At 52.9% G+C, this 13,194-nt stretch overlaps 1 protein-coding gene across 5 annotated transcripts in view; it reads right to left on the reverse strand.

The window, feature by feature from the left end:
* Positions 1-13,194, reverse strand: part of ANKRD11 (ankyrin repeat domain containing 11) — a 200,676-nt gene that overhangs the window by 18,677 nt on the left and 168,805 nt on the right. For 4 of the 5 annotated variants that reach the window (XM_081031728.1, XM_081031726.1, XM_081031727.1 and 1 more), the window contains 3 exons: positions 3,026-3,196; positions 2,634-2,837; positions 1,283-1,425 (listed from right to left, as the gene is read on the reverse strand). In XM_081031728.1, the coding sequence (XP_080887854.1) occupies positions 1,283-1,425; positions 2,634-2,837; positions 3,026-3,196 (518 nt within the window). Of the gene's footprint in view, positions 1-1,282; positions 1,426-2,633; positions 2,838-3,025; positions 3,197-3,659; positions 3,754-13,194 lie in introns of all 5 variants that reach the window. The other variant, XM_081031729.1, reaches the window with a different exon arrangement.

Genomic DNA, 13,194 nt, shown 5'->3' on the forward strand with positions numbered 1-13,194 from the left:
TTACCACATTTGAAACCCTCACATTTCTATAAAGAATTCTGCATGATTTTATGATTGACAGAGCATTTTCAAATCTGTTTTCTCTTCTGATTCTCCTAACATCTCTGTGAGGAAGTAGTTCTGAAGCCCATTGTACACATGGGGAAGCTGTTACACAAGAATTTAAATGACGTGCCTCGGAGTTAGCCGTGGTAGAGCACTGACTTGAAATCCAGAGCTCATAATAATAGCAAGTTTTATAACCAAATGACAATTACAAAGTGTAGAGGTTCAAATGATGACCCCCTTCCTCCCTGTTTCATCACCTTCCAGCTCACAACCAGCCTCATTTCACCCACCCCTCCCAACCCCGGTATTTTTTAGCAAATCCTAGACAGCTCATAAACTTTTCAGTATATTTCTTGAAAGAGTCCTTAAAAAAAACAACAAAAAAAACCATGTCACTATCTTACCTAAAAAGTTAACTATAATTCCTACCATCAAATATATAATCAGTGTTCAGATTTCTCTAGTTGTCTCAGAAATCTTTTAATTCAGAGCTCCCTCCCAATCTGTCTTTCCCCTGCAGTGACTTGTCCTTTTCAAATTGTGCTCTTAACACTATTAATGTTACTGGTTCCCAGGCATCTGCCAAAAAGTGACCAGGTAGAGCTGCCATAAAGGAGCGTGGATTCAAACAGCCATGAAAGTTCTAGACTACTGGTGTCATCGTCCTCACCATGCTCGGATGTCCCACCTTTGGCCAGGGGCCTCTTCAAGATGGCTCTGGTAATGACTACAGCAAGACTTCCTCATCTTTGTGACCACCCTGCTTTCTGGCAGCACAAGAGGCACCAAGCACATCATGTGCGTGTCCTGCTTCAGACCTGGAGGCAGCCATTTCCCCGAAGAGGCTGAGTCCTCTCAAGGGAAACCGTGCACTGGGGCGCTCCCTCCTACTGGGCTGGTTATACCTCTCAGCATCGCATCAGTCAAGACCTTCTGGGTGTAACCGTACCACAGGAACAAGGACAGGATCCCGCAGCAGCCCGGAGGGTCTGACTGTTCACCCACTCGGATCCAACCACACCTGCGTGGCTAGAACAAGGCCTTGCCACACGCACGCTGCGGACAGTGCTGGTTGCTGGGACTGCACGAGGCCGTCCAGGTGCTGGTCCGGGACGAGAAAGCTGACCTGCCCAGAGAGGACCGCTCTGGCGAGCGGTAGCCACCCAGCAAGCATGAAGGGCAGTGAGGACAGACAAGAGCTACAGAGGAGGCGGAGTCAGAGGGGAGGGCCCACCTTGTAGTGCCCGTTGTTGGCAGCATCGTGCAGGGGTGTGTCGTCGTCCAGACCCTTGGTGTTCACCTCTGCACCTGCGGCCAGCAGCTGCTTGGCAACGTCGTAGTAGCCCCGGTTACATGCCTCATGCAGTGCTGTCCAGCCTGGAAACAGACACTTAGGACATATGTTATTTAATCCTCAGGAACGTCACTCCTGTCTCAAGGCAGCACTCCGAGCATGCGGATGCCAGGACGAGCCCGGGGGGCTCTGCTCGGCACCGAAGGGCTAGAGGTCTAGGGAAAGCCCGAATGTGCTGTCCGGCGGCGCCTCTTATTTGCTCCGGGACATGTGGATGTTAACCCTATGGATGAACCAGCTGCAGGGTCAGCAGGAGCAATAACCTGATAAGGTGGAGGACAGCGTGTTGTGAGTGGCAGCCTCGGCCCAGCTCAGCCAGCACCAGACGGGAAGGAAAGCGTCCCCTTTGGGAAACATGCCCTCTGTGGAGCACACAGCTGAGACCATACATAGTGCAAACAGGGCCCCTGGGGGCACAAATTCCAGTGCTTTGGAAAATCCTGATGTAGGAAAATGGCTTAAAAAAAAAAGGTGCTAAATTAGGTTTGAATCAGACAACTATCAACTAGAACAGTGGGAAAAATGTAGAAAGATTCTGCATGAAGACTGCTTTGCTCACCTTATGTTCCCATTCCATTTTGAACAAACTACTCAAATCTGTTGATGGTGCATTAAAGCATAATGGAAGTGTTTGATGCAGAAAAGACAACACTGACCGTAATCATGAGGCCCTCCCTCAGCCTGTCTCAGGTCGGGGAGGCATGTCCATTTCTGCCTTAAAATGAGAGTCCTGGGGTGACGTTTCTTCCCTGGGAGGTGGGAGGGTATCCCCGGGCGGACAGAGACACCCTCTGTTGCTTGGGCAACATGGCTTGGGCAACACAGCTTCATTCTAAATATGCCAGAAGCACTCCTCCAATAGTCAGAAAGAATGAATCCTCTGGTACAGAACTGGGGTTTATGTAACACAGCAGATTAATAGCTATAAATTCTTCAATTTTCTTAAAAATAATGAAAAACAAAACGATTTTATTTTGAAATACTTCCCAAGACACTAATTCCTCCTCAGAAACAGCCAGTGATACTGGTCTCAGAGCTGGGCCTGCCCACGCACCCGGAAGGCACCCACGGAGCCATGCAGGCCCAGGGCGCGGTTCTTGCTCCTGCCGTGCTGAGCCCAGGTGCAGGGTACCGCTGCCAAGACGCTGGTGCTCGGCCAGCCTCCTGCGCGGTGAACTCGCATGCAAGTGAACTTTCCTGGCCCTGCGTCTCTCGGGTGCTGTGAGCTCACCTGCAAAGTCCTTGACGTTGACATCCGCCCCCTCGCTGATGAGTTCCTTGATGCGCCGGGCGTCCCCCCGGATGGCAGCTCGATGCAGGCGGGTCTCTCCGCGCTCGTTTCTCTTGTTCACTTTATCTTTGGTTTTTGAGGCAGAGTTAGGTGTCCCCTTCTGACACACTGTCGACTGGGAGGGGTGCTTTGGTGTTGTATCTACTGCAGGCCGAGGGGAGAGACGGAGCATTAGTGGGGGTAGAGCCAGGGAGGCCGGGGCTTGGGGGAGAAACCTCCAGGACCTGGGCTGTCTTCACAAGGGAGGGGACGCCTCTGCATGGGTGCCTGTCCCCAAGAAGAGAGCCTCCCCAGTCCCAGGGGCCACCCCCCGCCGCCCCATGGGGGCTCACCTGGGCTGTTTGCAGACTCCTCGGCTGTCATCTGCATGAGGAGAGCCACCTGCTGGCGCTCGGAGAGGGGGTAGCCGGCTCGGATCCCAGACAGCCCCATGCCAAACAACAGCCCGGCCTTCCGGGTGACAGGCTCCTTCTTAATCCTCTTCCGCTCAGGACCCTGCTTCTCTGTGAGGTGGTGGGGGGAAAGCAAAGGGGGAGATTTCAGGCACTGGAGTCCTGAGAATCCGGAGCCTTCCCTGGCATGACAGAGCCCCCGCCTCCCACCTCACATGGGGGGAAGGGAAAGAACAGAGCTGGCAGCTCTCCTGCTGTCCATCAGCACCTCTTCCAGTGCTAACCCAGACACGATTCCAACACCTGGTTATCAGTCAGTGAAGCCTGCTAGGCCGTGGCCCCCACCAACCACTCATTCTGCTCCAGGTTTCTCCCAGACCACCCGTGCGCGGGGCGGGGGGAGAGCCGGTCTCCAGTGTCCTGGCTCACACAGCACAGGTCTCCATCTGTTAAATACGCATGTCCGTACTCTTAATTTCTCCTTCCCATCCCGCATCCAAACATTACAGACATAAAATGGCACATAGAGGTCAGAAATACATAAACAGATCAAAGCTGACTGGTAGTACTGTACCTTTCTTCTTGCTTCTAGGCACCTCCATTTCATGCCATGGCGCTTCGAGGAGCGAACCCGCCTTGTACCACGACATGGACTGAGCTGGAGGCATCTAAAGGCATCAACACAGAGCACTAACCAGACACGATGGAACAGCGCGGCCGTCCCATCTCAGCCTCCTCGTAACAATCCTCCACCTATCTCACCCATTACAATTTACCCTGTCGCGGTGACCAGAAAGGCATGTGCTGTTTCTTTTAAGAGAGGCAGGAGTAAGGCAGAGAAGATACCCCCAAACTCCAGAAACCAGGAGCCAAAAGCTCGCCTCTCCCTTCACCTTGTCCTCTCGTTCAGGGGAAATTCGGGGTCCATCAAGAGCCTCAGAACCACCCCCTACGGCCCATGCTTTCTGGGTGGAGCCCCTGTGCGGAGCCAAGATGCTGTGGGGTGCTCTAGGTCACAGGGTTCAAGCTGCAGGCAAGAGAGGAGACGCGGGTCTCGGAAACTCTCCTCTGTTTCCTTTGCTTCCCATTCGGCGAATGTGAGGAGCCCCTGTCACTCTCCAGGTCACTCAGCTGGTTCCTCGACCCCAGACAGGTGGGTGACATCTATGAAATAGACTAACCAGATCACATGTCCACCATGTCCACTCCCTCCTAAAACAGCCCCTTACTATTCACTATAAACATGTCTGTCTGTCACCTCCTGTTATTGTAAGACAAGTTTTCCATAAGTTGCAATTTCTTTTAAAAGTATTTTAAATTGCCTTTTTAAACACTAAAGTTGTGACTTGGGGAGAATGTGGATTCCTGTGTTGAGGTGATGACTCAGGCACTGCACGCCACCACCAGCAGCAACAAGCACAAATCCGAGAAAGGAAGTGATTCCAGTGTACAAATGCTCTTCACTGATGACCAAGAACCCCACCCCAACCCCTCACCCCTGCTCACCCATCCCCATTCTACCTCCCACCTGCTTCCCGAGAGGCGGAGCCTGACGGTGCACCCCATAGCAGGGCCGTCCTGGAAGCCTCCGCACAGGATGGAGAACGCGGACAGCAGCAGCTCTGGCCCAGGGCCTCCAATCCCCTGCTTTACAAGGGACTGGAAGCCACAGTACCTGAATCAGGGCATTTGGTTTAAACACTCGCACACAGCTGTGTGCTCCACTCGCTACCTGCACCCCACGCTCTGGCTCCTCTACGTTCACCCACTTGTCCTTTCGCTGCTTGTTTATACAATACTTTCTGATAAGGAAGACGACAGAGCTTTCCATTGCCAAGGTATAAACAATGACAAAGACAAGACCAGCAGGCTGGCTGGGCCCTGCTCCATGGCTGCTCCACAGGCACATACCAGCTGACCAGCTCCTCCCCACAGGGCGGTGGGGCCCCACCACTGAGGTGCTTCCGGCACAGGAAGGCAGGAGGAAGGCACACGCACACTCCCCATGCTCTGCAAACTGGACCCCACTTCCGCCCAATTTCCTGGAAGCACTGCCTGGCCTCTCAGAGGCTCTTACCCACCGTGCCTCCACAGGGTACACAGTTCAAGAGGCCCACTGCCTCCCCCTCACCTAGGGCCATGACGACAGGAAGCTCACTGGAAGAGGAGGAAAGCAGAACCTCAGAAAAGCAGGGTGGAGAATTCCTGGTTGTGGGGAATATTTGCTAACTGCACTATTAACTTCAGAGGTAAAAGTGCTGCGTCTCTGCTGTGTGTGGACGCAGCGGGTGCTAGATGGAGGGGGGGGGAGGGTGAGTCTAGGTGGGGGAGCTTCAGGACAGACGTGACAACAATTTTAAGACGCCAGAGGAATCAAGCAGAAATCACCAGTCTTCAAGTGCCAGTGCAGGCAGTACACTGTTCAGGGGTCCAGGAGGTGAGAGAGGGACCTCCAGGAGCTCACCCCACACCTGAGCGTCCCCTAAGAACTGGTGCCTTTTGCCCAGAGGGCAGCAACAGCACTGGTTTTCTGCTGCAGACCAGGACCCGATGGCACCCGGCCTTTGGAAGGGACGGCCTCCCCAGGGCACCACGCCCACTGCCACTCCTCCCTCTGCTTCTGCTGTCACTGAGCTTTAGCAAAGGCAGGATGTGTCTTCCCTCTCTCCTACGGCCTCAAGAACTGTAAGCGTTCTCAGTGATGCTGAGGGAAAGGCACACGCGCTCTCCTAGTAATGAAGTCACAGCCTCACCGGAGCCTCACCCCCCCCCCAACACGTGGAAAGGGAGCCGCCTTCTCACACGGACCTCCTTGGGCTTAAATTGGATGTTCTATGTGTCCGAACACAGGGAAAAACGCAAAATGTAATCAGATCTCAGACACCAATTTCTTGATGGTGAAATCTTTTCTAGGAGCAGCTGAAGGTACCAGTACTCGAGGGGTCCCAGTGTGGTGAGGCTGAGTCTCAGGTGGAAGGAGAGCCCTCAGAAGCTCTCCATGCTGGCCTAGCCTCAATGAGGCCGAGGGCTGAGGCCCAACATGCACAGAGCACGCTGCGTGCTAGAGGTGGCCCTGCGGTCTCCTCCCAGACACCACTCAGGCTGGCCTGATCTGCTCCGTCCTGTTGGCAGGGGCCAACCCAGAGGCCAGCCGGTGAGACCGACCCCCTGGAGTTGGGAGGCTGCAAAACTAGCCTCCTACCCCGGCTGGGCAACAGGCCCCCATTGGCCAGTGCCCCTGCTGCCAGTGCAGTGCAAATGACAGGGCAAGAGGAACGACAGTTGGGGCGACGGGCAAGCTCCTTTGGCATTCTGCTAATTTTCTGTTTCTAATATCCAACCGGAAACAAAAAACTTCCAAAACTTCCAAATGGTATCTGCCAAGTTGCAGAATGGAAAACTGGCAGTTCTGTGTGACAGCAGAGCAGCAAGTGCAGGTTGAGAGCACAGCTTTGACAAGCCAGTCTACGAAACTTCTCCCAGGCTTAGGTTGGGGTGGGGGGAGGCCGAGTGCAGAGTGGGGCCTGAGCTCTGCAGCTTGCACATGCTTTGAGGGCTTCGCAGGTGACGGCAGCGTGCGGCCTAGAGGCAGAGTTCCAGCGAAGGTGGCGTGCTGAAGAAAAGCATGGGTGGAAACAGCTGGGGCCATATCCCAATGGCCGGAGTAGGGCTGTCTTCCTACTGGATCCTTCCTTCCTTCCTGTTCCCTCAAGGCTGTCTGCTGTCTTCCTCATTCCTGTGTGCTCCCGGTATCCAGCGTCAGCTGTGGCGCTCCGCTTAGGCTCACGGGTGGGAGATGGTTTCACATGAGCCTGGACCGTCCCCCTGCATCACCCTTAGGAGAACACAGTGATGACAGCATCTTGTATCACTACAGCACCTATTTTTGTGAACGTTCACATCTGGTCTCTGTGAAGTCAGTGTACATTTGATCATCCCTTCTTGGTATGTGCTCACCCAGCTGGCAAATGCAAATGCAAGAATCCCCACCCTCCTCAGGCCGTCGGGGGGGTTTCCTACTAACCCCCTTTCTCCTCATCCCAGGCTTCCGGAACATAGTCCTTCTGCACATTCTACTGCAGCTGTTGGGCTAGAATGGGGCCTTTTCCTAGGGCGGTGGGGGCTGCCAGGGCAGATGGTTCTGAGGGACCTTTGTGTGCAAAAGTCAGCGTCCTGAGTCCACTTCCTGCCGCCCAGTCTCCCTCCCCAGTAGGATTCAGATGCATCCACTGGAGAAGAGTTCCGGCAAATTCTGGCAGCCAGAGCAGAGTGAGCTTCTGGGGGACGGTTCCCCCATGAGAACCAGTCTGGAGCGTCCAGTTCTGTGGGGCAGTGCCGGCTTCTGCCCTCCACGATGCCACTGGGAGGTCGGCTTGCTCTCTGTAGGCAACGTCTCCCTCCCTGTTCTCTGCGATGTTCTGTAATTTCATCACAAAATGCTTACGTTACATCATTTGTCTCTCCCCTGCTCATAACGCACTACGCTCCCTCAATGGAGGACTCCGGTTTTCACAGACACCAGGTTCCGTCTTCTCTGAGCAGCACCAGCGCCTCCACAGCTTTCCTTGGTTAGATGCCAACGTTGAGCCGCAGTCTCTCCTCCGTTATCTTGTGACCTCTTTCACGTTTTCTCTTTCTTCTTATGCCTCAGTCTAGGCAAATACTAGTTAGAACTTCTAATTCACTCATTCTTTCTACCTCGTAGCTAATAAACTATATAATTTGACCACTGAATTTTTAATTGCAGTGATAATTTTCATTTCCATATGTTCCATTTTATTTTTAAAAAATCTACAAGACCTTTTGACAGTGTCTTGTTCCTTGCTTGTGTTTTCAATTTCCTCTTTCATTCCATTCTCCTGATTTCATATTTTGTATCTCCACGTCCCAAGGTGTGACGCCCCTGGGGCTGCACCTCTTTTAGAATGGCTTTCTTCATCCTGGTCTGTAGCTCTGAATGGGCCCAGGAAGCTGCACAGAAGCCTGTCTCTGTCCCAGGACTAGGGGGAGCACGTATTTCCAATGGCATAAGAGAGCCCACATACAAGCGACAGCCCTGGAGAAGGGCGGGCAGGGTTCGTCTCTGAGATGTCCCAAAGTTCCTCACCCCGTGTGGACTCCGGCGAGAAGAAACACAGTACCTCAGCTCAGGGATGGTGTCTTCCACCCCAAGTGCTCGCAGGTGCGAGGCCCTTGGCCTGTCCACTGCTGCCCCAGCTAACCTGTGGCAACAGCAGGGCAGAGAAGTATCCCAACTGTCACTGTTCTAAGCCCCTGGGGACTTCAGCTGCTCATTTGTTATGTTTATCCCTCACTACCTCTAATTCCTAGGCTTCTCCAGGAGACACAGTCCACTGTATCTCCAAAAGGGCAATCTGTCACGCCTATGACCCCCCGTAAAATCCTAAGTTGTCAATACCATCTTGACTCTGCTTCCTGGGAGAGCATTTAGCAGTGCTCCTGTGAAATCACAAAGTCCAGCGCAATGTGGGGTAACGCTCAGATAAGTCTGCAGCAGCGGGGCGGTGGGGTACCAGGAAGCTGCTCTCCTGACAGCTTCCTTCTGTCTCACTTGGCCTCGGGAGCACACCTTCCACACCATACATGCGGCCTACCCGTGATGTTCAGTCATGAAATACAGTGCTCCTGAGCAAGAAGCCTGATTCATGGATCTTCCACACACGAGAGATGACCCGAATCAGGTAACGCGTTGCAAGGGTTGTCATGTTTACCTAAGCATTACACCCCAATTTGTTAAATTCAGCAAGATGGAAGACCCAGGGACCCAAGCTGAGTGCTGTCCCATTTAAACCAGCGCAGTGAGGCATTGTCGTCTGTTTAGGCTGCAGTTCTAACTGGCTTTTCTTTTTTATTTCCTGATTTGTCTCACCTGCTTTCTTTCTTTTTTTTTGAAATTACCATCACTGATCATTTAAAAAAAGGCGATCTGTGTGGCTCAGGTCCCTAGTACTTCTCTGGTCTTAACCTCCCTCCCAGCAGGGAGCAGCTGGGTCTACTGGGATGTCTCCTTCTCCATCTACCCCGATGAAGGGCTCTTCCAGCTCACTGGCTGCATGAACTCTACAGCTGGGTACTTTTATCTCTAGGTGAGGGTGACGACAGTCCCTGTTTCACAGGTGTGCAGCAATTCAATGAGAGCTTGCGTGACCCGCAAGCCGGAACAGAAAAAGCGATGTCAGCATAAAGGGCCCAGACAACAGTCTCCCAAACCACCGCTTGCCATTTTCACCACACCAAAACATGCTGACAATTCTACAAAACAAAATTTTTAAATCTGAATTCAAACCTGTAGCCACGCCTGACCCACACTGTCCATCTTGCTCTAGTCCCTGTACCTGCCTGCACGGGCCTTCGACCCCCACCCCGGGAGCCCCACCAGTGGAGTGGCCACATCTTGACCCAGACTCCTCCCAAGAACAACTGGAATGCTTACTGAGAGCGCTACACACAGTTTCCTACATCAGGACCACAGACTCCTCGTGCTTTAGAGCTTTACGGATGAAAACACTGAGAGGCACAGAGAAGGGAGGAAATGCCCCAAAGGCCCAGTGTCTTACCGGGATGCAGCCCGGATGTGCCCCCTGCTGCCCTGCCCTCTATGGCTTCACTGCTCGACTACACTCCCGAGTGTCCACACAACCCATGGAAGTGGTCCTGTGATACCGAGGGGGGACCAGCAGCTGCACCTCTTCCCTGTGCTGACTTTGCTTTGTGTCTGTCACTGTAATCAGTTATGGTCATGAGTAGGACTACATGAGAGGTCCCCGGAGTCGTGGGACCTCTGTGCTGTGTTGACAACATGGGCCTGACCACCTGCTGGAACACACCTGGGAGGGGCCCTGAGGGAGGCCGTGATACCCTGTGGACGCACACCTTTGCTGCAACCGGGGGAAATAGAGAATTTTCAATAAAAAGAAAAATCTTCCTTTGCTGGTCCAAACTCCCCTTCAGTGTAAGACAAAACTGCTCAAGTTTAGAGAGGAAAAATGATCAGGAAATAGTTTGACCAGAGGTCAATTACATGGAATTCTTCATTATTTGAAAATGTTTTACTTGGAGGTGCTTCTTCATGAGTGACCTCACGTGTTCCTCGCATATGACAGCACAGGAGGGCGTGTGCTGGGCCCCCCACACCTCCTGCTGTGGCCCCACTGGCTGCTCACCTACACCCACATCCCATCTCTCTTCTGTGTAACGGAATTCATCTTTACTCCATGGTGATGGCAGGTCAGGAACGGGCAGCAACCAAGTCCACGCAGTGGAGATGAGAACCACAGAGAAGTGGGCCCGGCATGGCCTTGTTTCTCGATTCTGCTTTGCGACGGGAGGTGATCAGGCATCCAGAGCAGACTGAAGCAGGGCTTCCTGATCCATGTAACTAAAGCATCCTATCCTCGTCCTTCTAGCTTTGGGGGTCTTGTCAGAATGCCCCGGCCAAGTCCTGAGAGCTCGTAGGGGAGGTCTCACAGCAGTGTCCCTTTCCCACGGCGCCACCCAGCTCTCTCTGGCACAGTCCAGCACTCAGTGAGCAAGAAGGAGAAGCCCATTCATCACCATGCACAAGTCACCTCCAGTGCTCAGCAGGGCACGGTGCTGAGTTCCAAGAAGTTCTGCAGATGGCAGTGGCAGAGAGCATGTCTTCTTTTCACAAACAGGGGACAGCCTCGGAGAAGTCACAACAGCCAGCCCATTCCCATCTTACAGAACCCGGGTGATCCTGATTTCAGTAAATGAGTGAGTGTCCCCAAACCACAAAGAGTGAATGAATGAGCAGTTGATGTTTCAGCACTGCTGAATGAACACCCTAGATACCAGAGACAAGTTTTATTCACAGGTAAAAGCTAAAGAAGAAAATCTCAATTTTTCTTCATTCCAAAGACACATTCAGGTGTTGAAAATAGGCAGCTGCTAGCTCTTGATGCTTCTGGTCCGCAGGGCCCACCTGTGGTTACCAGGTAGGAAGCGGCAGGCGAATGTTCATACCAAGGAATAGAGAACTGACGGAGCAAAGGCTTCTGTTGGAAGCCAGCAGAGGGTCGGTAATCGTCTAAACCAACCTAAGCAGTATTTATTTATATTGTTTCTTCTTACACAGAAGGGGAGTTTGGACCAGCAAAGGAAGATTCTTTTTATTGAAAATTCTCTATTTCCCCCGGTTGCAGAAAAGGTGTGCGTCCACAGGGTATCACGGCCTCCCTCAGGGCCCCTCCCAGGTGTGTTCCAGCAGGTGGTCAGGCCCATGTTGTCAACACAGCACGTGAGGCAGGTCCAGACGACTCCGGGGACCTCTCGTGTAGTCCTACTCACGACCATAACTGACTTAGAGATTTTTTCCAAATTGTGGGAAAATGTAAACATGTAAAAGTAGACAGAATAGTTTAATTTCAAGCAACTACCATACGTCACATAATTCCATCCTGAACACTGTAAGTGGTAAAACGCTTTACACCAAGACCAGCAGTGAGTCAGCGGCAGGCAGCTCGGGCAGGCTGAGCCTTCCTCAGACGACCTTCCTGGGAAAGGCTGTTCTGACGGGTGCCCTCCTCTCTGTTGGAGGGACTGCCTTCTTTTGAGGCAACAGGTGGCCCTGGGTCTGCTTGTTTTCCCTCCACAGACAGCCAGGCTTGCTTTGGGCCTAGGCCGGAGGAGCCGAGACACAGTGTGTGTAGCCTGCACCTGGTGCAAACAGAGACCTGCCTCTGGGGCGTGCTCTTTCTGGAAGGACACGGAAGCAGTTCCCCACATATACGCTCATATTCACTTGGACATGAGCTGTCCAGGGTGCTATGCGGGCAGCTAAAAGGACAAACCACCTCAGGGTGGACTGGCTTTGATCGGGCTTGGACGCACAGAGTATTTCCAGTTCTCACCACAGACGGAGCCGTGTTGCTCTTGGCAATCCGCCCCCAGCCCTGACTAAGCGCGCGGAGGCCGACCTCCTGTGGGCTGGGTCACGTGCAGATGCTCCTGAGGGTCCAGGAAACAGGAGGAGATTCCTGAGCAGCTCGGTGGTCTCTGGAGGAGGCTCCGCAGCCTCTCCCCACTCAGGGCACAGCAGAGGAAAGCCACTATCTGCCACTCAGAACGTCAACTTCTGGAGCCTTCTGTGGTGTCCCCCTTTGCAGGGTGTGCCAGACCACATCTTCCCAGCAGAGGGAGCTGGAGGAACACGCAGGAGCAGAACACAGGGCAGCCTCTTACTAGAGGGGCCCCCCCAGGTCTGTGGCTCCTGAGGACCCTCCCTCACCCAAGAGGATCAGGTCTCCCTATCTCAGTCACTCATCAGAGTTACTAACTCTGCGTGGCTTCTCCTTCCCTCCTGGCAGCTGGAGGCGCAGCCCTGCAGCAGGGCAGCCAGAGGGGTGTGCCTCTCAGAGAAATGGCCTCACTACATCTCACCCCATTTCTGAGCAGAAAGTACTCCTACAATTAGTGCAGAATTAGTGAACAGCTCAGGTATCCTGCTTACCAGGAAGTGCAGGTAGGAAGAAGACAGGTAACCAGTAAGGAACCAGGGTCTGCGGGGCCAGCAGGGCCCAGCAGAAGGCTTCCCACTGCTGGGCACGATACACAAAAATCAGCCAGTTTTAGAGACTCCTCATACAAGTGACCCCCGACATGCACCAGAATCATCTCACTGGAAAATCTCGTTTCGCTGCATTAACTGAGCACATGTACGAGAAAGTTATATATTAAAATCAACCCCTAATAGGAAAATAAACATAGGAGGGCAAATCTTGTATTTCATATGTATTTAGATTTTTCTTTAACATAGTCCTTGGTTGGAAAATTCTGTTTTCTAAATGTTCTTTACTTTTTTCATATCTCACAGTGATTTCCTATGGGCCCCAGATATCTTCTAGACACCCCAGAAAACCAGTGTGGATACCTTCTGCTGAGACGCTAACCATCAACAGATGGATGGATATGAGGCTTGCTGGAGTACGCAGAACCCAGAAGCCACTGACACAACATAATGGGCCCTGCAAAGAAATCCTACCAAACGGGGGTGGGGGTGCGGGTGGGGTGGGGGGGCACCAAGAACATCCGCCCCCAGACAAGCTCCGCAGGAATTCGGCTGCATCACC

Source organism: Rhinolophus hipposideros, assembly GCF_964194185.1.
Source record: "Rhinolophus hipposideros genome assembly, chromosome: 21".
Classification (NCBI taxonomy): domain Eukaryota; kingdom Metazoa; phylum Chordata; class Mammalia; order Chiroptera; family Rhinolophidae; genus Rhinolophus; species Rhinolophus hipposideros.